The sequence below is a fragment of the Taudactylus pleione genome, unplaced genomic scaffold (assembly GCF_031769625.1).
Source record: "Taudactylus pleione unplaced genomic scaffold, aTauple2 ptg000547l, whole genome shotgun sequence".
NCBI classification, from domain to species: domain Eukaryota; kingdom Metazoa; phylum Chordata; class Amphibia; order Anura; family Myobatrachidae; genus Taudactylus; species Taudactylus pleione.
In genome coordinates this window covers 3,643,863-3,671,725 of record NW_028284949.1, presented here as the reverse complement: position 1 = coordinate 3,671,725, position 27,863 = coordinate 3,643,863, and the positions used below count along the sequence as shown (strand labels likewise).

The window sequence follows — 27,863 nt, the reverse complement described above, 5'->3', positions numbered from 1 at the left end:
ATACTACCACGCAACCGAGTAACATACCGCACTATGAGACAAAAGATACTGCTATGGGGTAAAGAACAAACTTATGTTCTAATGGTTTACTAGGAGGCTGGCGGCATACAATTACAATGGAAACCAGACCCATGCTGAAAGTTTAGGGAGGAAGTAAGCTGCACATTTTAGAATGAATCCATACATTTTTGAACTGGGGTGATTGTCAATCATTGGCAGTTGTCCACTACTCAGTTTAATAATTTTTCATCAGCAGCATCGGACACTGAGTGACCTGTTAAATTTACAGCAACACAGAAGCAAATCATGCAACGAGCCAGGGTTTGGGAAGCAGGACATATCAATAGTTTCCTGTTTAACGTTAAGATTACACATGGAGGCAATCCACAGTAAGGACTACTTCACTTCTGTAAATGTGTGTGAACTACCTGATGTTTAACAAGTATCGATTTCTGCGCAAAACACTTCCCGCAATCAGAGCACGCATACGGCTTCTCTCCTGTGTGAAGTCTCCGGTGGTTGCAGAGACTTGATTTCTGCGAAAAGCATCTCCCGCACTCGGAACACGGAAATGGCTTCTCCCCCGTGTGAATTCTCTGATGCTTCGTGAGGCCGGATTTCTTTGTGAAACATTTCCCGCAGTCGAGACACAGAAACGGCTTCTCGCCGGTGTGAATTCGCTGATGTTCCACCAGAGTCGATTTCTGCTTGAAGCATTTCCCGCACTCGGAGCAGGAAAACGGCTTCTCGCCCGTGTGAGTCCTGTGGTGTTTGACAAGGTGGGACTTCTGTGTAAAACATTTGCCGCACTCAGCGCACTGAAACGGCCGCTCGTCGATGTGAACTGTCTGTTGGTTAGCAATCACCGAGTCCGGCGAGAAGCACTGACCCTGCTCACAAGAGCAAAATGGTTTCTCGCCTGTGTGGCGGGAAATGAGATTCGCTATTTCGGCAAAACATTTAGCGCTTTCAAAGAATGGAAACAGTCTGTCGCCTGACTGATCTGTTCTATGCGTAACAGTATCGGAGTTATCAGGGGAACACTCCACATGATTGGAAGGATCAGACGATACATCTGCACCGCGATATGCTGGGTGTATATTTGGGGTAATGGGGTTTTCTCCTGGCGAAACTCGTGAGATATCGTTATCTTCGATTTCACAGTCTGGAGATATGAGATGTCTCCCCAAGTTATTCCTGCTGTTGTGTCCATCTGCTGGGAATAAACGTATGGAGAATAGATATATGCATTAAACATGATTTAGCAACAAGAAGCAGATTATAATCTCACAAAGGACCCCACAATTACTGAAGATGCCTATAGAATATGATATGCTAAAAAAAATTATTTATTTACAGGGTGGCCATAATTGAACGTCCCTTATTCAGAGCCGTCTGTAGTTCAATCTGATAACCAGAATGTCACCAAATTTGTAAGGGAGACTATTTGGGACCCGGGAAGCAGAATTTGGCGGGAAAAATATATTAGTGCAAAAAGGGGCTGATAGGGGGAACATGGCGCTTTACAATGTGAGAACACTGTGAAAATGGACAGAAAAATGAATAACAAGACTAAAAGGTAATGAACGATAACCTTAATTATAATAACAGCAATAAAACATCTGTTGAGGCCATTTTGATGCGGTTTTCATGTTGTAGAGCGCCACATTCCACCTATCAGCTATTTTTTGCACTAATCCTGTTCCCATGTCCTAATTAGTCTCCTTACCACATTTGGTGACATTCTGGTTGTTAGCTACAGCCGGCTCTGAATAGGGGAATTTAATTATGCCCACCCAGGATGGGAATGAATATATAAAAATATTAAATGTATATAAAAAAAATCAATAGTTGAAAATTTCCAGGAATTGCTAAAAAAAATAAATAAATTATAATCATTGTTTAAAGTGCAAAACATTGTAGTCCTGATTCTAAGCGCATGCAGCAGTGTCTATTGGCGGTCACCAGTCCGAAACTTTAAGCAATTGCCACTAGTCTTTCCCTTGTGACACAATTATGCAACACCATTGAAATTTGCACCAGCCCTATGGCAGGGGCAGTTTCTCCCTCTAACCCCCGGCCTCCTATGCTTGCGGCTCCGCTTCAGGGAACCATACCTCCCAACTGTCCCGCTTCCAGCGGGACAGTCCCGTTTTTCTTGGACTGTCCCGCCCGCGGGCCGCAGTGTCCTGCGGTGGGGGGGGGAGTTGGGAGAGCACAAACCGCTGCTCTGTTATGCAGAGCAGCGGGTGTGCAGTAGGAAAACAGATGACGTGCGCATGCGGCATCTGTTCTCTTATGTAGGGAGAACCTGAGGGCTGCCCAGCGTGACAAAGTGACGAAAACGGGGGAAGCCCCGAGGCTCTGCCCCATTTTCTGCAAGCTCCACCCATTTCAATCAAGCCACGCCCCCTTTCGGCCACAAGCGCGACCTGTCCCTCCTTTGCAGGATGAAAAGTTGGGAGGTATGGGGAATACAGTTACTTGCATTGACACGCTCATGACTTGGCTTAAGTTATCAATCATGATTTCATTCTGTACCATACTCTATCACATGACTGACTTGACCAATCAGCTTCAGGTCAGCCAGTCTCTCTGTTGCTGCCTGCTCCTCCCCCTTCCCTGGACCGGCCAGTCAGTCAGTGTGTGCTCCAGCTGCTGACAAACGGTCACTGCAGCCACATTTGCCCGGCGCTCCTGGCTCCTTCTTGCAGGGAGAGACTTAAGGTTGCCAAAAACCATCATTGTGTTGCGTTATAATCGGAGTTGGAAAAAATAAAATAAAAAAATCGATGGTGAAGAACGATTGATTCCTCAACATCGACGAATATTTTTGCCACCATAAGATAGGAAAACAATTATTCCTATGGATTTTTTCCCATCGATTCCCATTCCTAGTATATAGCAATATCATTTAAAAAATATGTTACTTTAATTGTAGACAATTCAAGTATCCTCTTTGTAGGTTTCATCTGCCAATCACTGACATAGAGTCAAGGTAGTGTCAATCTTCTCCTGCGCTGCGCCTAGTTTCGCCAACTTCCTGCTTCTCCAACCACAACCTCATTTCCTTCAGTCTCACCTCATGTCCCACCCATGGCACCATCGCAGCATCACGCACACTTGCACAAGCTCTAGTCTTACTATGAAATTGCTAACTTCAGCGAAAGCTATTAGGCCTCAGGCTGCGTAAGGCATCGCAGTGGATAATTTATGCACGTCCTTGCCATGGCGTTCGAACGCACTGGCACGCCTGCGTTTCCCTGACCCCCCATCACCCTCATCCCCCACAAATGGCACTTCCTGTCACTCTGCGATGGGTCTGCGTAGCCATTGAGATCGCAGTCCCAATTAGGCCCTCTGTTCAGTACTTAGTGATTATTACTCACCTGTGCTGATAGCTGTAGGGATTTCCTCCTCCTTACACTGCTGATCACCCATCACATATGTCTCTTCTTCTCCCTCTACTTTAATAACAATCAGTTGTTCACCCTAAATAAACACAGCAGAGTAAAATTTACTTTAATCAAAAATAACTTCATTATTTTATTCATTATTTTTATTTTAAATAGTACAGGCAGAACAGACAGACAATTAAATAAAATGTATAACAAGACAGAGGTCTGACAACCACAATCTAATTTCTTCAGGAGCCTCACATCCCTATTTGGTGCTGTTGGAGGACCCTGCTCCTTGCGCTAACTAGAGCCCGGCCTGTGGCTTCCTGCTTTCCCTCCTCACATCACGGCCCCCGTCACGGGCAGCACAGTCCTCACTGATATAAGCTGACAGGTCACAAGATTAGCATACCTGGCTCCTGACATACTCTGCGCAGCTGTGAGTATTGGGACAAACTTCTTTGAAACAAGGTGGCCAGATCAGTGCACAAAGACAGTATCACTGCACACAGATTTATTATTACTATAGTTAAGTTGTATTTTATTAGGCATCCTAAAGTTATGTAGCACTGTACATGGGGCAGATCTAAAAACAAATAAATAGCTTAAGTACAATACACAACAGCCATCCATCGCTTAAGTACAGAGTATGGATAAACTATAGATAGATAGGTTGGGATAGAAACTCGTTTCTTGTAGAAGCAGGTAGTGGTGCAGTAGCAGAGTTGCGGAAGGGGACAAGGAGACAAAGGAGAAGAGGCCAATTAGAAGGTGCGTAACTAGGCCCATCAGAAGGTGCGTAACTAGGCCCATCAGAAGGTGCGTAACTAGACCCATCAGAAGGTGCGTAACTAGACCCATCAGAAGGTGCGTAACTAGGCCCATCAGAAGGTGCGTAACTAGGCCCATCAGAAGGTGCGTAACTAGGCCCATCAGAAGGTGCGTAACTAGGCCCATCAGAAGGTGCGTAACTAGGCCCATCAGAAGGTGCGTAACTAGGCCCATCAGAAGGTGCGTAACTAGGCCCATCAGAAGGTGCGTAACTAGGCCCATCAGAAGGTGCGTAACTAGGCCCATCAGAATCAGCAATTATGTCACAATGACCTGCTAGGTACAATATAAATATATAGAATTTTATTTTTTTTTTCACAAACAAACCACTAGAGGGCGCATATACAAACTAAAACTCTCTGTTTCTGATTATCTGGAACTTTTGTGGTGACTGACAAAGATTAAATTGTTCTAGGGGGTATCTAGTATCTAGAAGTTACATAACCTGCCCCAACAAATAAGAATACCAACGGTACTATACCCAAAATACAGTAGATAATACCGTAGGGCTGTACTTCAATTTGAAAAAAATCTTTTTTAAAAATGTATTTGTATAAAACACACTTTTCACAATTCAAATGACATCACAGTTAGTTGCCGACGTTCCACTCTCAACGTATAAGATTTTTCCACCCTTATCCTAGGGTTCAGAGTTTGATCGTGTATACTTAGTGGATCTCAAAGCCTCTTTACCCTATGCGTTTCATCTTCGTATGAGACTTCATCAGGGGTTGTCTCAATGCTCAGTACATTATTGAAATAGGATGATATAATGAGCAATGATTGTCCACAAATTGGAGTGTTTTTCAAAACAAGAATAGCAGAAAAATTCCTACCTCTATGACCAACCAGCTACTACCTGAGGGGGCACTTCCTAATGTAGGAGAAACCACTTTGTGGAGATCCTAATTTCAGCACACTGTCCCTTTCTGGGACAGTCCTTATCTCGACACTCGATCCTCACTCCCAGCTCACTTCATAAAAGCTGTAATCAACCAGAAGCCTACTCTCCGACAATGCAGAGCCGTCTGCCGTGAAGGTGAAACGGGATTGCGGGAGATGCATCATATCAGTGTGGAGCTTTACTGAGAGGTAAAGACAGAGGGCCTGATTCATACCCGGTAGCAAGCGCTGTGCGCTCGCAACCGGGTCGATGGTTATCCAGTGCGCATGCGCACGACGGAGCCGGCTCCGTCGTGCGCATGCGCGAGACCCGGATAGCGACGGGCACTCCGTCGCTCCGGGTCTCGCAACAAAGGGGGCGAGCTGTCGATGTTTAGTGACAGCTCGCCCCCTTTGGTGGGTGGGCCGGGGTAGTGGCTGCCCAAACGGAGGTGTTCCCATGTGAACGCTTCCGTTTGGGGGCGGCCCCACTGAATCACGAGTGATGTCAGTGGGAGAGATTTCGGCTCTGTTAGAGCCGAAATCTCTCTGGGTCTTGCGGCCACGAGACCCTACCACAAGACCATCTTCCTGGCTGCTCGCTATAGCTGTGGGTGGTCACCCACAGCTATGCAAGCGGCCAGGAGTCCGTTCTAAAAAACAAAACAAAAAAACACCGGCCCTGATTCAGAGCGAGCGCTCTGTCAGAGCGTCCGGCTCTGAATCAGGGCCAGAGATCGCCATCTATATAAGCGCTGATGAGTCCCCCTTTTCAAGGCGGGCAATTGGCCAGCCCCTACTGCTTAGCAGGCAATTATGAGAACTTGGTAGACAACTATATGAGCTGGGTCTGGGGGCCCCTAAGCCTTTGGGCCCAATAGCAACAGCACCCCCTCCACACACTATATCTACGCCAATGCCTGCCAGTGAAAACTTTTTTATAAATAATATATATATATATATATATATATATATATATATATATATATATATACACATACACATATACACTCACACACACCATAGCCACGCCTGTCTAGGAATAAGGTGTTACAGGACAGCAATTTGTGCTACAGTTTTATACCTTCATACAGTAGTTCATAAGATAACCGGGACCATATGGTCTGTGTCTGTGGAAATGTTAAGTAAATCTATATTTTCACACTTGTTCGGCTCTCCTGACATACGCTATACTTTAGGGACACTATTACATTTTCGGATGCAATTACAAATGACCTCTTCGGTATTCTGAATGGGAATGAGGGCCTATTAATCTCTATAATGCAGCTCTTCTATTCCAAATAGTATTATCCTGGACAAATAATTGAGGACATTCCCAGGTGGTATCAACTCACCTTGCATATAAGTAGAATCTAGTTATAACCCTACACATTCATCTGGTGACCCGCAGAGACCTCATAATATTTAACTGTAATGATTAAGCTTAACGTCATCAGATAATGCCAATAAACTATATTTTCCTTTATATCAAAGTGCATTTTTATTCAGGATGTGCAGGCTCGGATTAGTTTGGATTACCCCGCCAAATTCCGATTTTTCCAGCCAAAAATTGAGTCTCATAAAGAGGCAAAACGTCATCTTTCATGGACTTTTGTCCAGGAATGATGATGTTTGTCCATAAAAGATGACATTTTGCCTCTTTCTAAGACCCGATTTTTGACGGGAAAATCCGAACTAATCCGAGCCTGCACAGACCTAATTTTTATTGGACGACTATTTTTGTATTCTATAGTTATACAATGTTGGCTAGATTAAGCTTATCCTAGCATTTGTGATCAGAGCATGCAGATATAGTATAGTGGGAGAGAGAAACACTCAATAAACATCTTGCTCACATACAGCTAAGTAACTGTACTAGCCAAAGCTGAGTGACATCACAAGCTCAGTTTATGATGCAGGTCATCACGTGGTACATATCAAGCCAGACTCCAAATGTGGGGGGCATTGATCAAACCTTCGAAAGAGGACAAGTTTAGGTGTTGCTAGTAGCAGCCAATCAGATCTTAGCTGTCACTTTATGCGCTAGATAAATGACAGCTACAATCTGATTGGTTGCTATGGGCAACACCTACACTTGCCTTAAGGCCCCCATACATCAGAGACTGATTGCAGCAATCGTGCAATTTGCAATCGATTGTGTATAAAAATCTTTCCCTTTTTCAATCGATTGTGGCAATTCTGCAATCTGCAATCGATTGAAAAAGGGAAAGATTTTTATACACAATCGATTGCAAATTGCACGATTTGCTGCAATCAATCTCTGATGTATGGGGGCCTTTATTTAGAAGATCTGATAAATCTCCCTCTTAACGTAATCAAGGCTAATTCAACAGCAAAAGGAACAGTTTAGGGCTCTGAATGGTCTGAGGAGATGCTGCAGCACCTATTTTCCTTTATTTAGGGGCACTGCTCATCAGCAAATCTGGTCATGTAATGTGGGCCACCCCGCAGTATGGCTACTCACCCACTGGCAATTAAGCTTGAGGGCAGATTTACTAAAGTGCAAGATTACAAAAGTGAAGAGGGTTGCCTATAGCAATCACATACTTGCTGTCATTTTCTAGCATGTACCGAATATATGATAGCCAGAATCTGATTGGCTGATCTAAGCAACACCTCCCATTTATGTAAAGACGCACTTTAGTGACCCTGCCCTCGCTGGCTGCTAGTCTCTATTATATGCTCGTTGTCCGTCGGTTAAGTAGAACTATACGCCAGAGTTTAAGTTGGACATCTCTTGAGATACAAGCAACCCAAGAACCAGACGAGAAAACCAAAAGTGTGCAGATGCATATTTGAGAGTACAAGTATAGTTTTGTGTTCATAGAGTGTCTATAACTTTGGTATTTTAGTTTTATTTATACTATGAAATACTATTTTGTAATTTCATCTACCTGTGTATCCTGTGGGATATTGTATTTTTCCTCTATGCAATCCAGTGAATTAGGAGGATGGGGACATCGCTCTGGGGTATTTCTGTTACTGGATCCATCTGTAAAAAACACATAGTAGCTAAAGTAACCGGGGACCACCATGGGTAAGATTTTATACTGACAGTTGTGAGTCAATTATGCAAACAATATTGGATGGTCCCGCACCGATTGTGCTATTAATTTCAAAACCAGAGTTTGTTGTATCTGTTAGTAGGTTCTAATAATTCCCCATAGTATATGATTATTACATATATCTAATAGTATATCTATGGAGGTGCTATTCGACAATCTTGAAAACAATTATTTAGAAGAACAAAGAAAACAAGGCAAGATTTTGATGTCAAATGCACTATTTGATTCAGTATTTGTAATCCTTCAGGAGTTCTCTGGAAAAATATATCTAAAATATTAAATCTTTATAAATTACTGTTTAAAAATATGATTGTCCAACTAACAGAAGAAGATTTTTTGGGGCAAAATATTTTTAACAATATTTCGCCCATAAATATCATCTTCTCTTCAGACTGAAGCTCCCTGGCCTGAACTGAGATGTATGAGATACACCAGAGAGTGTGGGGAGGAGACTGGTCAGATCTCTGGGCTGGTAACACACAGTGACATGATGTGAGGAGGAGAGCAGGAGTATAATAGGGGCTGATGGCTCCTAATGTATGAGATACACCAGAGAGTGTGGGGAGAGGATAATGGTCAGATCTCTGGGGTGGTAACACACAGTGACATGATGTGAGGGGGAGAGCAGGAGTATAATAGGGGCTGATGGCTCCTAATGTATGAGATACACCAGAGAGTGTGGGGAGGAGACTGGTCAGATCTCTGGGCTGGTAACACACAGTGACATGATGTGAGGAGGAGAGCAGGAGTATAATAGGGGCTGATGGCTCCTAATGTATGAGATACACCAGAGAGTGTGGGGAGGAGACTGGTCAGATCTCTGGGCTGGTAACACACAGTGACATGATGTGAGGGGGATAGCAGGAGTATAATAGGGGCTAATGGCTCCTGATGTATGAGATACACCAGAGAGTGTGGGGAGGAGACTGGTCAGATCTCTGAGCTGGTAACACACAGTGACATGATGTGAGGGGGAGAACAGGAGTATAATAGGGGCTGATGGCTCCTGACTTCCTCACTATACATTGTCCTTATTAGTCTGTAGTGACAGCGGAGGGTGTAGGATAAGAGATTGCTGTAGTGACAGAGGAGGGTGTAGGATAAGAGATTGCTGTAGTGACAGAGGAGGGTGTAGGATAAGAGATTGCTGTAGTGACAGAGGAGGGTGTAGGATAAGAGATTGCTGTAATGGCAGAGGAGGGTGTAGGATAAGAAATTGCTGTAGTGGCAGAGGAGGGTGTAGGATAAGAGACTGCTGTAGTGACAGAGGAGGGTGTAGGATAAGAGATTGCTGTAGTGACAGAGTAGAGTGTAGGATAAGAGATGGCTGTAGTGACAGAGTAGAGTGTAGGATAAGAGATGGCTGTAGTGACAGAGTAGAGTGTAGGATAAGAGATGGCTGTAGTGACAGAGTAGAGTGTAGGATAAGAGATGGCTGTAGTGACAGAGGAGGGTGTAGGATAAGAGATGGCTGTAGTGACAGAGGAGGGTGTAGGATAAGAGATTGCTGTAGTGACAGAGGAGGGTGTAGGATAAGAGATTGCTGTAGTGACAGAGGAGGGTGTAGGATAAGAGATGGCTGTAGTGACAGAGGAGGGTGTAGGATAAGAGATTGCTGTAGTGACAGAGGAAGGTGTAGGATAAGAAATTGCTGTAGTGACAGAGGAGGGTGTAGGATAAGAGATTGCTGTAGTGACAGAGGAGGGTGTAGGATAAGAGATTGCTGTAGTGACAGAGGAGGGTGTAGGATAAGACATTGTTGTAGGATAAGAGATTGCTGTAGTGACAGAGGAGGGTGTAGGATAAGAGATTGCTGTAGTGACAGAGGAGGGTGTAGGATAAGACATTGTTGTAGGATAAAAGATTGCTGTAGTGACAGAGGAGGGTGTAGGATAAGAGATTGCTGTAGTGACAGAGGAAGGTGTAGGATAAGAGATTGCTGTAGTGACAGAGGAGGGTGTAGGATAAGAGATTGTTGTAGGATAAGAGATTGCTGTAGTGACAGAGGAGGGTGTAGGATAAAAGATTGCTGTAGTGACAGAGGAGGGTGTAGGATAAGAGATTGCTGTAGTGACAGAGGAAGGTGTAGGATAAGAGATTGCTGTAGTGACAGAGGAGGGTGTAGGATAAGAGATTGCTGTAGTGACAGAGGAGGGTGTAGGATAAGAGATTGCTGTAGTGACAGAGGAGAGTGTAGGATAAGAGATTGCTGTAGTGACAGAGGAGAGTGTAGGATAAGAGATGGCTGTAGTGACAGAGGAGGATGTAGGATAAGAGATTGCTGTAGTGACAGAGGAGGGTGTAGGATAAGAGATGGCTGTAGTGACAGAGGAGGGTGTAGAATAAGAGATTGCTGTAGTGACAGAGGAGGATGTAGGATAAGAGATGGCTGTAGTGACAGAGGAGGATGTAGGATAAGAGATGGCTGTAGTGACAGAGGAGGATGTAGGATAAGAGAATGCTGTAGTGACAGAGGAGGATGTAGGATAAGAGAATGCTGTAGTGACAGAGGAGGGTGTAGGATAAGAGATTGCTGTAGTGACAGAGGAGGATGTAGGATAAGAGATGGCTGTAGTGACAGAGGAGGGTGTAGGATAAGAGATTGTAGTGACAGAACAAGGAGAATATGTGACTGGTCTGTACTTAGTGATTATTACTCACCTGTGCTGATATCTGTAGGGATTTTCTCCTTCTTACACAGCTGATCACTTCTCTCATATGTCTCGTCTCCCTTTATAACTTCTACTTTAATATTAAATAGAGATTTACCCTAAATATCCAAAAAACAAAATCATACATCAGTGTTTATACAGATTCTATAGTAAAGAGTCACTTTGGAGTTTGATTAGATCCCCAAATCCACCTACCTGATCCTCCTGTGGGACACTGTGATTCTTTTCTGTATGATCCTGGGAATAAAGAGGACGGGGACATCTCTCTGGGATATTCCTGTTACTGGCCCCATCTGTAGGAGACACACAGTGACTGATTACACTGTATATATGTGATTATCAGATGATGTGTATATAGGTGGCCCCATAGCTGCTCTCCCCATTACAATAAATGACAGTCTCCTCTTACCCAGTGATGTGAGGGGCCGGTGATTCTCCATCATCACGTCCTTGTACAGACCCCTGTGTCCTTCTATATACTCCCACTCCTCCATAGAGAAATAGACAGTGACGTCCTCACACCTTATAGGGACCTGACACAAACAATGATACAGTCATCACACAGACACATCCCCTGGTGTTACTGTATAATGTCCCATTCCCAGCAGTCACCTCTCCAGTCAGCAGCTGAATGATCTTGTTGGTGAGTTCCAGGATCTTCTGGTCATTGTGTCTCTCATGTATCATTGAGGGAGATGGAGGCACCATGATGGGGCTCTGGGTTCTGCTCAGTCCTCCTGACACACGGGGACGGATGCTGGGTGCCGCAGGCTCACCAAATGTCTTCTTCACTACTGTGTAATCCTGTGTATTGAAAAAAAAGCAACATTATAAGGAAAAAATATCGGGCTCACAGGGAAGTTTAGCTCCTGGCATGAGCCACCATCCCAGATGTCTTACTTATGTGACAAACATATAATATGACTGGAACAACTTTGTATCCCACTGGAGTTATAACACCTTTGTGATTGCATCCAGAATAGGACGATTGTAGTAGGGGAGTTTAGAGTGTGTCACGGTCATTCTCCCAGAATCCTTTACCTCAACAATCAGGTTCTTGTTTTATTAATAGACAGAAGAGTGACATCACTGTGACCATCCAGGAATCTCTCATCTCCAGCGAAGTATCTGCTCTGGTAATATAAACAAATGAGGTCACTGTGACAGTCACAGACTAACTCACCTCCCCACTCAGCAGGTAGATGATCTCGAAGGTGAGATTTAATATCCTCTCAGTTATGTGACTGCCCTGGTCCATCGACTCCATCATGTGGTGCATACAGGGCCCTTTCCATTTAAGTGGGTATGACTTTCACATGACTTTACTGCTTTATCTAAGAACAGAGAATAACAAAAATAAATATAGGATTCTAGAATAGATGATCAGCCTACTGAGGCGTCCACTAGCAGCAGCTCTATTCGGTCCCAGGGCATGCTAAAGTGCACCATCAGTCGCAACATTGAATTGAACACCACAGGGCAACTGCAATTTCTCTATCTAAACATGGTCGTCCGTGTCATTACAACTGCGCCTTTAGATGCAGTCGCTGACCATAACACACCACACGTCTAGCTAGCCCCGTTCCGGTTACCTCCCTGAACCAGTTGAAGGTGGAGTGCGCTACTGCGGAGACTCCATGTTGCTGCTTCCCCAGGGAAGCTTCATTCACTGTACCAAGATGGCCACTGAGGTTACTACTGAGCATGTGCAGGGCCATCTTGTTTTTTTGGGGGGTGATTAGAGTACTACAGTGGAAGACAGATGTCTTCCACTTAGCTCCAGTGATACCCGTGTCTATCTGCGATATAACTGCTGTTCCAGCATCCTGCACCGCAACCTACATACACTCACCGACTGGTGAGCTATATGACACCCCGCTCTGCTCCACTACAGGTGTGTATAACAGTGAGTACGGCAGTACCTGTTTTATCTTCAATAAAGCCACTCCTCTGGGCTGTTCGTAGTTGTAAGGCATTCACTCGTGTGTACAGAAACTCTGCTACATCCTCAAGACTGTAAACACATATTTCCTAAAGAAACAACTACCAAAATCGCATCTCTCTGCACGCAATTTTCATCTGCGTCTTAGGCCCGTATTCAATATGAGCCGAGCCGCGATACTTTTTCGCGGCCTGGACTTTTCGCCTACTTTGCCTGTTTTGCAAGCGGAAAAGTATCGCGCGCATCCCCGTATTCAATTTGAAAGTACACAAAAACGGGACCCGGCGAAACTCGAACAGGCGGAAAGTACTGTCAGAAGTGGGGAAATCAGCCCAACACCCCCTAAAAGATGTTCTGACATGGGGGTTCACTATGGTACTCCCCGATTTGGCTTGCTGAAGGTATTTGGTGTTTTTAAACGGGCTCAATAGCTGCTAAATAGCGTTTTTCTATACGTAGTGCAAAATAGTATTCAGGAGTATTTTATCCAGAAAATAACTTATCCCAGCAAATTTGGGGTCCTTGAAAATGGAGGTCAGCATACTTAAAAGTTGCTAAAGTGAAGTTGAAAAAAATCGTGAAAAATCCACCTGCCACAAGCACCTGCAATGAAAAAAACACTTGGGGCATACTTGGGGACCCCCCAGAGTCAAGTTCGCTAATTTTTAACTTTGCACCCCAACTATTTTTTTTTTTTTGCCCCCTTTTTCAAAGTCATTTTTTGGGGTGTCCTTAAGTGTTTTTTTTTTTTTTTTTGACACAGTTTACCTTTGGGGGACTGTCTGAAGGCTGCAGGGTTCCCGCAACGTTGCACCCCAAAACCCCAATTCTGCACTTTTTACCACCTGCTATTCATAGGCGAAACTTTTTCACCTAGTACATTGCGCATTGACTTTCCGCCTAGACAAAAAGTCTTTCAACTTGAATACGGGGTAAAAGCAAAACAGGCGAAAATTACGTCATCGGCGAAAAAGTATCGCGGATCTGGACTTTTCGCTTCAAATTAAATACAGGCCTAAGAGTGGTAACTCATACGCATATTGAAAACATCAGCTGCTTGCGTCCAACGTCTCCACTGTGTCCACCTGTGAATTAGGCCCAATGGAAGGAATTCAATTGTTTTCGCCCTCGGCTGATGGTGCTGGGCACCCAACAGAGCAATTCAATTGTTGCTCTGTTCGGGCACGCACAGCTGTGGGCAGGCGATCAGAAATGTGTGATAAATCTGCAATTTGGGCAAAGCAGGACTTTAGATGGGTTTAGCTAAAACCGGCTACACCCTGTCCCGACATGCATGGGCGCCCAAAATCAATTGAATATCGCACCCCAATCTCCAGTGTCACTTTAGACAGGAGATAAGGTGCAATAAAACAATTCAATCTCCCCCAATGTGTCTTGGAGATGGAGATCAAAATTTGTGATTATTGGGTCTGCATTGACTACTAGCCTCCAGAGAATGAACTTTATTGGCCAGTAGAAGAATTGTGTATTAATTATGTATCAGCAAACCCAGACTGATGGCTGAGTAGAACCAGCAACAAGAAAATGGGAACTATACTGTACACTAGCCACTAGATTTCAAGGTCGGTGTTGAACATTGGCTACCAAAAAATAAGGTCTGCGCAAATATGACGCAACAATATATATTGTACTACAAACTATAGTATAGATAGATGAAGCATAACAGTAATACAAATGAATGGTAAAAATAAAATTCAATTGTACATATTAGACCCAGCTGTCTATCACATATATGCTTACTATACTAACCTTTTAAACTGATATATTTGTGAATTACACAGGTTGCGAGGCTGTCTGATCTCAAGCCTGCGATTCACCTGCCTGTAATCAGCTACAGAACCTGTGTGATCCATGAGTGTCCTGGTTTAAACGGATTGTATGGTGGACCCACCCATATACTATAGAACAAGGTCCCCAAAATATAATACATGCATTATCCAATGCCGCAATATACGTCATCATGCCACCGCATAGCCACATAGCATTCGTTACCATATACCTGACACACAATGTGACCCAATGACCCATTACACAAAGCTCCGCATACAATTTACCCAGAGCACTAAGGTTCCACTAACCCATTGGTGAGGAGTCCAGGCCATTGAACTGGAACAGGAGGATGTTTGTTAAGTTCAGGAGCAGAGCATTTGTTATATAACAGCTAGGAATCTGCTGCCCATTGATATATATTCCCAACACCTCGCCTCACAATGCCCCTGTATGACACCCCTCTTATTACCACCATATAAAAGACCACTGTGGTCTTGGTGTATATGAAATATAGCCTTTTGTATTTACCCGGTTAGATGATGCATTTCAGTGACGACTGCAGAATGAGAGAGTGCCTCTGTGTTTCTCCTTCATTCATGTCCTGCAGAGGATGCGTACCACAAGAAAATGGCCGGTCTCTCTCTGGTATGAAGGACAGCTGTTAGGACAATTCTGAGATCAAACGGTACCTCTAGTGTCTGTATCCAGGGAAACTATTAGCGGAGCTCTACCCCGGTGACGTCAAGTGCCCATGTTTGGTGTACAGGGGGCGGAGATAAATGGGGGCGTGGCTGACCTTTTGTCAGAGTTCTGCCCAATCAGAGCTCAGGAGAACAGCTGGAACGCACATATAGGAAGTGTGGATGTCGTTTTTCGGTTCCGGGTAATATGCAAGCACCCCACTAAAATAGGAATTGGAGAAAGCATCTGAATACTGCTATCATCGGTAACAGCAGCTAATATTGACATTTATTATTATTATAGGATAATAGCAGGTGGAGCATACTCTAGTGCACGTCATAGCAGGTAGAGCAGACTGTGGTGTCCTGCTACACACCACAGCATATCATATATGCGAATATGATCAAGCTGGTGCAGACTATGTTCTGTTTTTAGAACAGACGTGGAGCAGGTTGTAGTGCCATGTTACTATATGTTGTCCTGATAATGTAACGCAGGTGGAGCAGACTATCATGTCCTAAGAATATAATACAAGTGGAGCAGACTATAATGTCCTTATGTAATACAGGTGGAGCAGACTATGGTGTCCTGTGGAAGTGTCAATATGTGATCTGTCCTCCTATGTGGGAATATTAGTGATTAATGGTAGATGGGTCCTCTGACTCTTCTCTATGTGTTGGGTAAGGGGGTCACTGTACACATGGTATTAATATATTACATATACCTTCCCTATCACTGTCCTGTTTTTTTCTATATACACATTCACATTTATTAATGTTTATAAAGTGGCACCAAAGTCTGCAGCACTGTACAGTGTGGAAAGTAGAGCAAATAACAAAAAATGTAGAGAGCCAACATGTCAACGATTCAGAATACTTAATATATAGAGTATATAACAACGTGTGTCACAAATAACATGCAGCAGGCAATAGACATAGATGCACAAGTTAGCGCAGATCAGAAGAGCAAACTCTGATTCATTACCTGGCAGTTCTTTGTTGAACCCAGCATCCTGAGTCCGTTGTCTGTCCTAAGTATGCAGTCGGAGGGAACCAACCAAGATCACCAGCAAAGAGGTGCTGCAGCAGCTGCACTTGGGTCACAGGGCCGCCATCAGCAGTGGGGGTTGCCACTGCGCTGCCGAGCAAGACCATAGAGTTCGGCGGCGTGGGACAGTTCTTCCTACTTGCAGGATTGCTGGGGAGTGCGACGCTGACCCCGTGACGTCACGTCGCGCTCCCTGCAGAAGAGGGGAGCTGCTGCAGGCTGCACACACACTGCCCAGGAGAGGAAGCAGTTCCTGGTGCTGATGAGGTTGCCTGGTGGTGGCAGACACTATTCCCCTACAACTGGTGCACAGTTGGAGCTTACAGTGACAGGAAAAAACAAGACAGTAGTGCATTGGGAAGGTGGAGATTAGTACACTGGGAAATGGTGTAGATGCATGGTATGACACACCGTGATAAAACTGGATGTTTCATAGTCCTGTGTTTTGTTAAATATGTCATTTTGTAACAAGTGAGACGACAACACTGTAAATCCTGTGCACATTATACACAAATTACCATAATTTGCCTTGTCCAGAACATCCACTGACTAATTCTATCAACACATAATGCCCCCATATAGCTCGAACAAAATGTTCCTCTTATAGTTTTGTATAAATGTCTTTATCTAATTTGTTCTCTATATTTATCCCGTCTGTAGGCAGATCTGTATTTATATCTTCTGTCTAAAGGAGGATGGGCGAGGACAAAAATCACATGACTGAGGAGATATTAAGGCTCACCCTGGAGATCATCTACCTGCTGACTGGGGAGGTGAGGGAGTCTGGGAGTGTCACAGTGACATCACTCTTATCTCTATTACTAACACAGGGACCTGACTGGGGAGGTGAGGGAGTCTGGGAGTGTCACAGTGACATCACTCTTATCTCTATTACTAACACAGGGACCTGACTGGGGAGGTGAGGGAGTCTGGGAGTGTCATAGTGACATCACTATTATCTCTATTACTAACACAGGGACCTGACTGGAGAGGTGAGGGAGTCTGGGAGTGTCACAGTGACATCACTCTTATCTCTATTACTAACACAGGGACGTGACTGGGGAGGTGAGGGAGTCTGGGAGTGTCACAGTGACATCACTATTATCTCTATTACTAACACAGGGACCTGACTGGGGAGGTGAGGGAGTCTGGGAGTGTCACAGTGACATCACTATTATCTCTATTACTAACACAAGGACCTGACTGGGGAGGTGAGGGGAGTCTGGGAGTGTCACAGTGACATCACTACTATCTCTATTACTAACACAGGGACCTGACTGGGCAGGCAAGGGAGTCTGGGAGTGTCACAGTGACATCACTATTATCTCTATTACTAACACAAGGACCTGACTGGGGAGGTGTAGGAGTCTGGGATTGTCACAGTGACATCACTCGTATCTCTATTACTAACACAAGGAGGTGACTGGGGAGGTGAGGGATTCTGGAGTGTCTTAGTGACATCACTATTATCTCTATTACTAACAGGGAGGTGACTGGGGAGGTGAGAGAGTCTGAGAGTGTCACAGTGACATCACTATTATCTCTATTACTAATACAGGGACCTGACTGGGGAGGTGAGGGAGTCTTGGAGTGTCACAGTGACATCACTATTATCTATATTACTAACACAGGGACCTGACTGGGGAGGTGAGGGAGTCTTGGAGTGTCACAGTGACATCACTATTATCTCTATTACTAACACAGGGACCTGACTGGGGAGGTGAGGGAGTCTTGGAGTGTCACAGTGACATCACTCTTATCTCTATTACTAACACAGGGACCTGACTGGGGAGGTGAGGGAGTCTGTGAATATCACAATGACCTCACTATTATCTCTATTACTTTTAGTCTGTTAACTTTGTATTTTGTGTGATTTTAGAGACCAGTAAATTAATTAATGACAGTTTAGTAATGGCGATGTAATAATCACATTGAAGCAGTGATGCAGTAAGTCAGACCTATTAGCTACATGACAGTTGAAAGGAATGAAAGTCTGGGGAAGGGGGGTGCTTTGTTTCCAGTATTAATAGCATACTCTTGTAGCAAATATTCTATTTTGATTATTTAATACCTTAATAATTCTAACTAATGCTATACCTTTAAACTTACTTGCACAGTTATTCCCAGTAAATTAACCAATCCATATACTTCAAGGACAATTATATTCAAGAAAGATTGCACGCAAGATGTATTAAATGATACAAACCATAAATCATCGGTCCCCCTCGCTGGTTCTGAGCTTGGTAGAACTTTGCTTTCACATGGCCATTGGAGTTTCTCTGTTCAGCACTTTTATATGGCAGCCGAAGAGGGTCTGAGTAGCAGGACCAATGAGAAAAAGTGTTTCTTATTATTGGTTCATGCAACTGTTCCCATTCTCCACTCCTCCCAGTTCATAGCATCACATAGCTCAGGGTTTAGGCCAGGATTATGAACCAAGAAGATTGTGGAGCAGCCCCTTACTTGTGATTTATGCTTTATGTAGTACTCATTTTTACTTTTTGGAAGTACTAATGCATGAGAGTATATGTTTATTTTGGTATATAAGCCTTAAGTGGTGGATCTATGAACCGATGAAAGGCATTTACTTTTTGTGCTTTTATTTTCCTTCAATACACAGGATCATACAGTAATGAAAAAGACATCTGTAGAGTGTGAGACACCCAACAGCCGTCTCTGTGTGTCAGGAGGACTGAGCAGGACCCAGAGCCCCATAATGGTGCCTCCACCTCACTCACTGATACATGAGAGACAGAATGACCAGAAGATCCTGGAACTCACCAACAAGATCATTCAGCTGCTGACTGGAGAGGTGACTGCTGGGAATGGGACATTATACAGTAACACCAGGGGATGTGTCTGGGCGATGACTGGAGAGGTGACTGCTGGGAATGGGACATTATACAGTAACACCAGGGGATGTGTCTGGGTGATGACTGGGGAGGTGACTGCTGGGAATGGGACATTATACAGTAACACCAGGCGATGTGTCTGGGTGATGACTGGGGAGGTGACTGCTGGGAATGGGACATTATACAGTAACACCAGGCGATGTGTCTGGGCGATGACTGGGGAGGTGACTGCTGGGAATGGGACATTATACAGTAACACCAGGCGATGTGTCTGGGTGATGACTGGAGAGGTGACTGCTGGGAATGGGACATTATACAGTAACACCAGGGGATGTGTCTGGGTGATGACTGGAGAGGTGACTGCTGGGAATGGGACATTATACAGTAACACAGGGGATGTGTCTGGGTGATGACTGGAGAGGTGACTGCTGGGAATGGGACATTATACAGTAACACCAGGGGATGTGTCTGGGTGATGACTGAAGAGGTGACTGCTGGGAATGGGACATTATACAGTAACACCAGGGGATGTGTCTGGTGTGTGTATCATTGTGTGTGTCAGGTTCCTTTAAGGTTTGAGGACGTCACTGTCTATTTCTCCATGGAGGAGTGGGAGTATATAGAAGGACACAGGGGTCTGTACAAGGACGTGATGATGGAGAATCGCCAGCTCCTCACATCTCAAGGTAAGAGGAGACAGCCATTTATTGTAATGGAGAGAGCAGCTATAGGGGCCACCTACATACACATCATCTGATAATCACATTTATTATTATTATAAGTTACTTATGTAGCGCCAGTATATTCTGTTGCTCTTTACAATTGGGAACAAAACAATAATAAAACAAGTCTGGGTAATAACAGCCAGGCAAAGAAGGGCCCTGCTCACAAGCTTACAATCTATTGGAGAAATAGGCTCTGATGCACAAGGATAAGTGCTACATATTGCATATTGGTCCAGCCAGATTGCAGTAGTTCTTGGTGGATTGTATGATCCAGTCACACAGGAATGATAGCTTAAGGAGGTTATGTCGGTGATTCTGGGATCTGATAAGCTGCCTGAAGAGGTGAGATTCCAGGGAACGCTGGAAGGTTTAGAGTCTAGAGGAAAGTCTTAGTGTGGATGAGCGAGGAGGTCGACTTGGGAGATATTTAGAGATAAGTGAAGAGATGTATGTTAGTGTAGTTTGGTTAATAGCCTTATGTGTAAATAAACATATATACAATGTAACAGTCACTGTGTTTCCTACAGATGTATTTAGTAACAGAAATACTCCAGGGAGATGTCCCCGTCCTCTTTGTTCGCAGGACCATACAGAGGAAAAACACAGTATCCCACAGTGGAATCAGGTAGATGGAACTGAGGGTCTCACCATATACCAAGATTCAGATGTACCGCTCTTCAGCTACTGTACCATCTATCTGCTCCCCTTCTCTACCAAATTGCTTGTACAGCTTTTCTACCAGCACATGACCCCATTTCTCTTTAGCGATTCCCTTCTCAGCCTTTAGCAACCAAGTTCCCGTCCTCTAAACTCCACAAATACTGCACTCAACAAAGTGACTGATGATCTCCTTTTGGCTACGACAAAAGATCACTTCTCCCCGCTCATATCCTTTGGCCTTTCTGCCACTTTCATCACAGTCAAACACCCTCTTCTTATAGACCCCCTTTAAACCATTGGCCTTCATAGCACTGTCCTCTTCTGGTTCACCTATGTCTTTTCACAGTCCTTCAGTGTCTCTACTTCTGACTCGTGCTCCCTCTTCTTCCTCTTATCTCTTGGGGTCCCTCATTGATCTGTTCTCGCCCCTCTGCTCTTCTCCTTTTTACATATTTAATTAGTAATCTCATACGCTCCTATGGCCTCCACTACAACCTCTATGCAGATAACACTCAACTCTACCTCCCCTGACTTATCTCCTCCTCTCTTATCTGTGTCCAACTGCCTCACTGCCATTTCCATCTGATTGTCCCATCTCTGCCTCACTGCCATCTCCATCTGATTGTCCCATCTCTGCATCACTGCCATCTCCATCTGATTTGTCCCATCTCTGCCTCACTCTCATCTCCATCTGATTGTCCCATCTCTGCCTCACTCTCATCTCCATCTGATTGTCCCATCTCTTCCTCACTCTCATCTCCATTTGATTGTCCCATCTCTGCCTCACTCTCATCTCCATCTGATTGTCCCATCTCTGCCTCACTCTCATCTCTATCTGATTGTCCCATCTCTTCCTCACTCTCATCTCCATCTGATTGTCCCATGTCTGTCATCTCCATCTGATTGTCCCATCTCTGCCTCACTGCCATCTCCGTCTGATTGTCCCATCTCTGCCTCACTGCCGTCTCCATCTGATTGTCCCATCTCTGCCTCACTGCCATTTCCATCTAATTGTCCCATCTCTGCCTCATTGACATCTCCATTAGATTGTCTGCCTCGTACTCACTATGTTCAAAATGGTGCTTATTGTGCTCCTCCTATACTCCCCCACTGCCTGTTTGTCAAAAATATCATGCTCTTCCCTGTAATCCAAGCTTACTGCCTTGGTGTCATTATCACCTCTGCCCTCAGCATCACCCCACAAATCCAGTCCCTCACACAGTCCTTTTCACTCTTTCATAATTTGACAAAATTTGCCTCTTCCTGACTCAGGACATTCCCAAACCCTTGTTCATTCTCTCATTATTTCCTGTTTTGACTACTGCAACCTCTTCCCCCTCATCTGTATGTATCCTTTACAGTCCATCATAACTGCAATAGAAAGATTGATCTTTTTATCCCGCCTCTCTTCATCTGCAGAGCAATCTCTAAATCCTGTTACTGGCTCCACATTACCTCCAGAACTTGCGTCATGATATACACTATAACCTTACCTTTCTCCTATCAGCCTCTGACCTGGTCCTGTCCTCCCCTTTGATAACCACCTCTCCAGCCTGCAAGACTTCTCTCGAGCAGGTCCCCACTTTCCTTATTATGGCTGACCAGACTCTCCCAACCTCAAATATTTCAGGCAGTTCCTCAAAACCCCTTGAGACTACTCCCTATCGCTGTTCATCCATTCTTATACAATTAGCTCTAATTTTGTCTACTCTACCACTAGACTATAAGCTGTAACAGGTAGGGCCTTCTTTGTATTCTGTCTCATGTGTTTAGTTTCCTTGCATATACTTGTTACTATGTTTAATCTGCATTGTGGCTTGTCATGCTGACTATGGCATCTAACGCCTTATAGACTAATGATGATCACTATGTGATCTTTAGACTACTTGTGCGGATATTCTTCTGTGTAATCTCAGTTCATCACACCAAACCTTGTCAAATGTGTTATTTCATTATTTTGTGGGCCCTTAAGGGTGGGGGCAGATTGATATTAAGGTAAAGTTATATAGAGAGATATTAAGCAAGTAAATGTTGCATCTGGCATTTCTGTAAATGAAGGCTGTGTATTACTGAGCTTAATAATGTGCAATAAATAACCTGAGTATTTATACATACTGTCTATATTAAAGTAAAAACCATGGAAACCTGTTTGTTGTTGCCAAGTCTCCCTCCTCCCCCTGTACAATGCACATTATATTCATCTTTTCTAATAAAAGAGCCTCATTTGTCCCAGTGCCTCAATGACCAAATCGCTATGACGAGCAGAAGTAGTTACACAATAAAGTTTATTATAACTGACATAGAAAACATGAAACACTGTCTGGTCCTATATACTTCGGTCATTGAGGGTTTAATCTGATTCTAATAAATCGGACAATATTCATGTGTTGTGGATTATTTAGGGTGAACATCTGAATGATGATACAATAGAAGATATAGAGGGAGAAGAGGAGACGTATGTGATGGGTGATCAGCAGTGTAAGGAGGAGGAAATCCCTACAGCTATCAGCACAGGTGAGTAATAATCACTAAGTACAGAACAGTCACATATTCTCCTTGTTCTGTCACTACAACAATCTCTTATCCTACACCCTCCTCTGTCACTACAGCAATCTCTTATCCTACACCCTCCTCTGTCACTACAGCACTCTCTTATCCTACACCCTCCTCTGTCACTACAGCAATCTCTTATCCTACACCCTCCTCTGTCACTACAGCAATCTCTTATCCTACACCCTCCTCTGTCACTACAGCAATCTCTTATCCTACACCCTCCTCTGTCACTACAGCCATCTCTTATCCTACACCCTCCTCTGTCACTACAGCCATCTCTTATCCTACACCCTCCTCTGTCACTACAGCAATCTCTTATCCTACACCCTCCTCTGTCACTACAGCAATCTCTTATCCTACACCCTCCTCTGTCACTACAGCAATCTCTTATCCTACACCCTCCTCTGTCACTACAGCCATCTCTTATCCTACACCCTCCTCTGTCACTACAGCAATCTCTTATCCCACACCCTCCTCTGTCACTACAGCAATCTCTTATCCTACACCCTCCTCTGTCACTACAGCACTCTCTTATCCTACACCCTCCTCTGTCACTACAGTAATCTCTTATCCTACACCCTCCTCTTTCATTACAGTAATCTCTTATCCTACACCCTCCTCTGTCACTACAGCAATCTCTTATCCTACACCCTCCTCTGTCACTACAGCACTCTCTTATCCTACACCCTCCTCTGTCACTACAGTAATCTCTTATCCTACACCCTCCTCTTTCACTACAGTAATCTCTTATCCTACACCCTCCTCTGTCACTACAGCAATCTCTTATCCTACACCCTCCTCTGTCACTACAGCAATCTCTTATCCTACACCCTCCTGTCACTACAGACTAATAAGGGAAGTATCTGCCCAGTCGGAGAGTCAGGAACCATCAGCCCCTATTATACTCCTGCTCTCCCCCTCACATCATGTCACTGTGTGTTATCAGCCCAGAGATCTAACCAGTCTCGTCCCCACACTCTCTGGTGTATCTCATACATCAGGAACTATAAGTCCCTCCTGCGGGTTTTTAGAAGTGGAGATGTTGCCCATTGCAACCAAACATTTAGCTAGCACCTTCTAGAAGATAATAGCTAGCATCTGATTGGTAGCTATGGGCAACATCTCCACTTCTAAAATCCTGCATTTTAGTAAATATACCCCCTGCTCTCCCCCTCCCATCATCACTGTGTTACCAGCCCAGAGGTCTGACATGTCTCCTCCCCACACTCTTTGGTGTATTCCTTCTCCATACACTGGTGTATCTCATACAGATGTGTCCTCGTACACTGTGGCTTTAGTCGTGGCAAACCGCCCCTCTTGGGTCACCAGGTCTCAGGCGACTCTGCAGCACGTCAAAATAAAAGAACTTTACGCGACAAAACGACAGTGCAAGATTGCACTAATCAATTTGATTGGCGACACTTGTGCATCTGTGTAAGAAGTGCTACGACGCAGCGGCCGCAGCTTTTTCTAACATCAAGTTCCGTTGTGCTTCATCTGCGTGTTTAAAACTAATTCCTGTGTGGTTAAAGTTGCAGAGCAGCATCTCTAGTACACTGTGAGTGGTATTTAGCTGTGTCTTGTATGCGAGTAAGATGCAAAATTTAAAGAAAAAGGAGGTACGCAAATCCCTCTTAGTGCGTCTCAGTTGCGTTGAGTGTCTCACTTCGTATGGCGTTTTGAGGCTAGGTGTATGAGGACACCTCTGTACATCCCAGTACAGGGGCTTCAGTCTCATTTTGTTGATCCCGTGACAATATTACTTTATATCTAATATTGATATTCATCAACCCCACACCCATTGCCCAGGGGTGCGTGGGATAGCCCTGGGCTTCATCCCACACCTGGAGTAGACATTGGAGGGTCCATTTATTGGTGGTATCCCCACTTCCCGAGGAATCCCCGGCATGGACTGACTAGTTGGGGGAAGGGGAGTGGTTAATGCTATGGCTCGGGTGACCCCGTCAAGTGTGTCCCCTGTCTGTGACATTACCCCGTGCTAGTTGAGCCCGGTACTGATTCTTAAAATACAGGGGCACCACTACGCAAATGATTCTCCTTATTTTTAGGACCAAGACCGACTCAGAGCCTGGTGCTGGTTATGCTTTTGGGAGGGGAGGAGGAGGACAGACCCCATGCAAATATTTTTCAAGATTTGTATCTTTCTGTACATGTACACACAGAACAGCACCGCACGGATCACACTGATCTGTGCAGGCTTCTGCAAACATGCTGCTTACAGGGTCATCTATAGAATTTGGGCACAACACAACTGAACTCGCACACTATTGCATACACCATTGGAAAACACAATAAAAATGAGTCAAAGTAAAGAACTTGAAAAACTCTCACGAGAGCATCTGTAGTTGGGTACTTTGGTGCTACAATGTTACTGGTTAGTGGGGCTTCCTGTCCTATGACGCTGGCTGGTGTACCAATCAAAATTGTTACACGATAAGGTCTGTAAATTGGCCGGAGTTATCCAATGTCAGTTTGCAATGTGGGTGACACTTTGTGTGCAGTGTTCTTAGTAATAAAGTTGTGTTCACTTTTAAGGCAATGTGTTGTCTATGCAACAAAAAGTCATATTTACTATATTCTGCATTTATAGTGGTAATAAAGTGTTTTGTACTTTGCATATGTAACAACTGTACATCACAGACTCACCATATGGACAGCTTAGGGCATTATGGGGGAGATGTATTATAGCAACACCTAACGTGCCGCTATTTCGCTTCCTGCTTCGCCTCTTTACCACGGTCTCAGCAGGAAGCAGTAACGATGAGATGTATGAATATCTCATCGGCCGGAGCGAGGGAGTGTTAACCTCTCCTCCGGTGATCCCTGTCTGAGGCCATAGCGCATCAGCCTAGTGCTGATGCGCTGTGTCTCAGTCACGGTCGACTCCACTGAGCATGCGCGAGATCCCCGTGCGCAGCACTGGAGCCAACAGCAAGTACACCTGCTGTGGGAATAGGGCAGTGCTAGGTTGTAGCTGTTAACAGCGGATGAAACGGTCAGGCGAACTGACCGTTCATACAGTACATGCCCTGCTGATCAGCGCTTGTAGATAGCAGTGCTGATAATGTCATTTACCGCGCAACCCCCCGATCATACATCGGGGAGAAGCGGTATCAGTGCACATAACATGCGGTGATGCTGCTTCGCCTTTTCATACATCCCTCCCCCCCCAAGATCCTACCCCAGTATAAGAAGGTCTATTTCATTACATTTTCTTTCTTTCCTGCAGATGGACACAAAGGTAGGAATACCTCGGAGGAACATCTCCTTTTATATCCAGGTTCTATAATAGAAGATGACATCACAGGACAATCTCCAGAAGAAAATCCACTTACCCTAACTGTATATCCAGCACATCACAGTGCACATAGATCATCTGACTCCTCTAATCATGGGGAATGTTCTCCAGATAACTTTAATAATGTTACACAGGGTACAGCTCATACAGGGGATAACCTATTTCCCTGTCCTGAGTGTGGTAAATGCTTTAGACATTATTCTCTCTTGGTCAGACATCGGAGAAGTCACACGGGGGAGAAGCCATTTTTATGCTTCGACTGCGGGAAATGTTTTGTACAGAAATCAGGCCTTGTCCGACATCAGAGAAATCACACGGGCCAGAGGCCATTTTCTTGCTCCGAGTGCGGGAAATGCTTTGTAATTAAATCGGGCCTTGTCAGACATCAGAGAACTCACATGGTTCAGAAGCCATTTTCATGCTCTGAGTGTGGGAAATGTTTTGCACAGAAATCAGAACTGTCTGCGCATCAGCGAATTCACACGGGTGAGAATCTGTTTCCATGCTTCGAGTGTGGGAAATGTTTTACGTACCCATCGCATCTTATTATACACCGAAGAACTCACACAAGAGAAAAACCATTTCTGTGTTCTTTTTGCGGGAAATGTTTTACACAGAAATCCGAGCTTGTTAAACATCAGAGAGCTCACACCGGTGAGAGGCCGTTTATATGCTCTGAATGTGGGAAATGTTTTACACAGAAAACAGATCTTGTTAAACATCAGAGAGCTCACACCAGTGACAAACCATTCCAATGAGCTGATAGACCTTGAACGGAATCGCTGGAAGTATTTTAGATATTGGGTCCTAACATATAATACACCATGTTTGGTCATGCTGTAACTGAAGATGTAAAATGGTTCCTTTGATTAGTCTGTAGTCTCCAAATTACTGTCACACAGGTGGATATTTGGAAAGCACCAAACAAAAACAAGAGATATGGTAAGAACTTACCTTTGTTATCTCTGTTTCTACGAAGTCCATAGGGTCCACAGGGTTGACCTTGGGGTATAGGTTGGGAACCAAATCCGGGCACCACGCAGTTAAAGCTTTTAGCTCCCAGGATGCACTGGGTCCACTCTCCCTATAACCCCACCCCCAAGCCAGAGGCACCTCAGTTTGTAAGTAGCCAAAGGCCGGAGGAGGAGAGAAAAAGAGAGAGAAAACTGGAACACTCAATAACCATACTCACCGAAATGGGAGACGGAAAACCGGTGACCAGCCACACAGCCCATATGAAGCCAGGTGCGTCAGGGCGGGCGCCCTGTGGACCCTATGGACTTCGTAGAAACAGAGATAACAAAGGTAAGTTCTTACCATATCTCTTGTTTTCTACTTCAGGGTCCATAGGGGTCCACAGGGTTGACCTTGGGGATGTCCCAAAGCAGTTCAACCAAGGGTGGGGACGCTCCTGTGCTGAGAGG

General features: G+C 44.5%; 2 protein-coding genes across 3 annotated transcripts in view; one reads left to right on the top strand and one right to left on the bottom strand.

The window, feature by feature from the left end:
• Window positions 1-199: 199 nt before the first annotated feature.
• On the bottom strand, window positions 200-16,430 carry LOC148500792 (uncharacterized). Of its 2 annotated transcripts, none has more exons than XM_088451388.1 (10): window positions 16,268-16,430; window positions 15,131-15,504; window positions 12,053-12,203; window positions 11,482-11,673; window positions 11,279-11,402; window positions 11,065-11,162; window positions 10,859-10,967; window positions 8,027-8,124; window positions 3,390-3,492; window positions 200-1,216 (listed from the first exon to the last, which is right to left on the bottom strand). In XM_088451388.1, exons 3-10 carry the CDS (start codon window positions 12,146-12,148, stop codon window positions 402-404), a joined length of 1,635 nt encoding a protein of 544 aa, XP_088307514.1. In that variant the 5' UTR covers window positions 12,149-12,203; window positions 15,131-15,504; window positions 16,268-16,430; the 3' UTR covers window positions 200-401. The 2 variants fall into 2 exon arrangements, with proteins under 2 accessions (XP_088307514.1, XP_088307515.1); XM_088451389.1 differs by having other exon boundaries at window positions 200-1,213.
• A 93-nt stretch (window positions 16,431-16,523) lies between these two features.
• Window positions 16,524-27,863, top strand: part of LOC148500791 (uncharacterized) — a 49,858-nt gene continuing 38,518 nt past the window's right edge. The window contains exons 1-7 of the mRNA XM_088451433.1: window positions 16,524-16,730; window positions 16,991-17,103; window positions 18,951-19,142; window positions 19,745-19,868; window positions 20,435-20,532; window positions 22,970-23,081; window positions 26,371-27,195. Of these exons, the coding sequence (XP_088307559.1) occupies window positions 17,026-17,103; window positions 18,951-19,142; window positions 19,745-19,868; window positions 20,435-20,532; window positions 22,970-23,081; window positions 26,371-27,195 (1,429 nt within the window). The 5' untranslated portion in view covers window positions 16,524-16,730; window positions 16,991-17,025. The remainder of the gene's footprint in view (window positions 16,731-16,990; window positions 17,104-18,950; window positions 19,143-19,744; window positions 19,869-20,434; window positions 20,533-22,969; window positions 23,082-26,370; window positions 27,196-27,863) is intronic.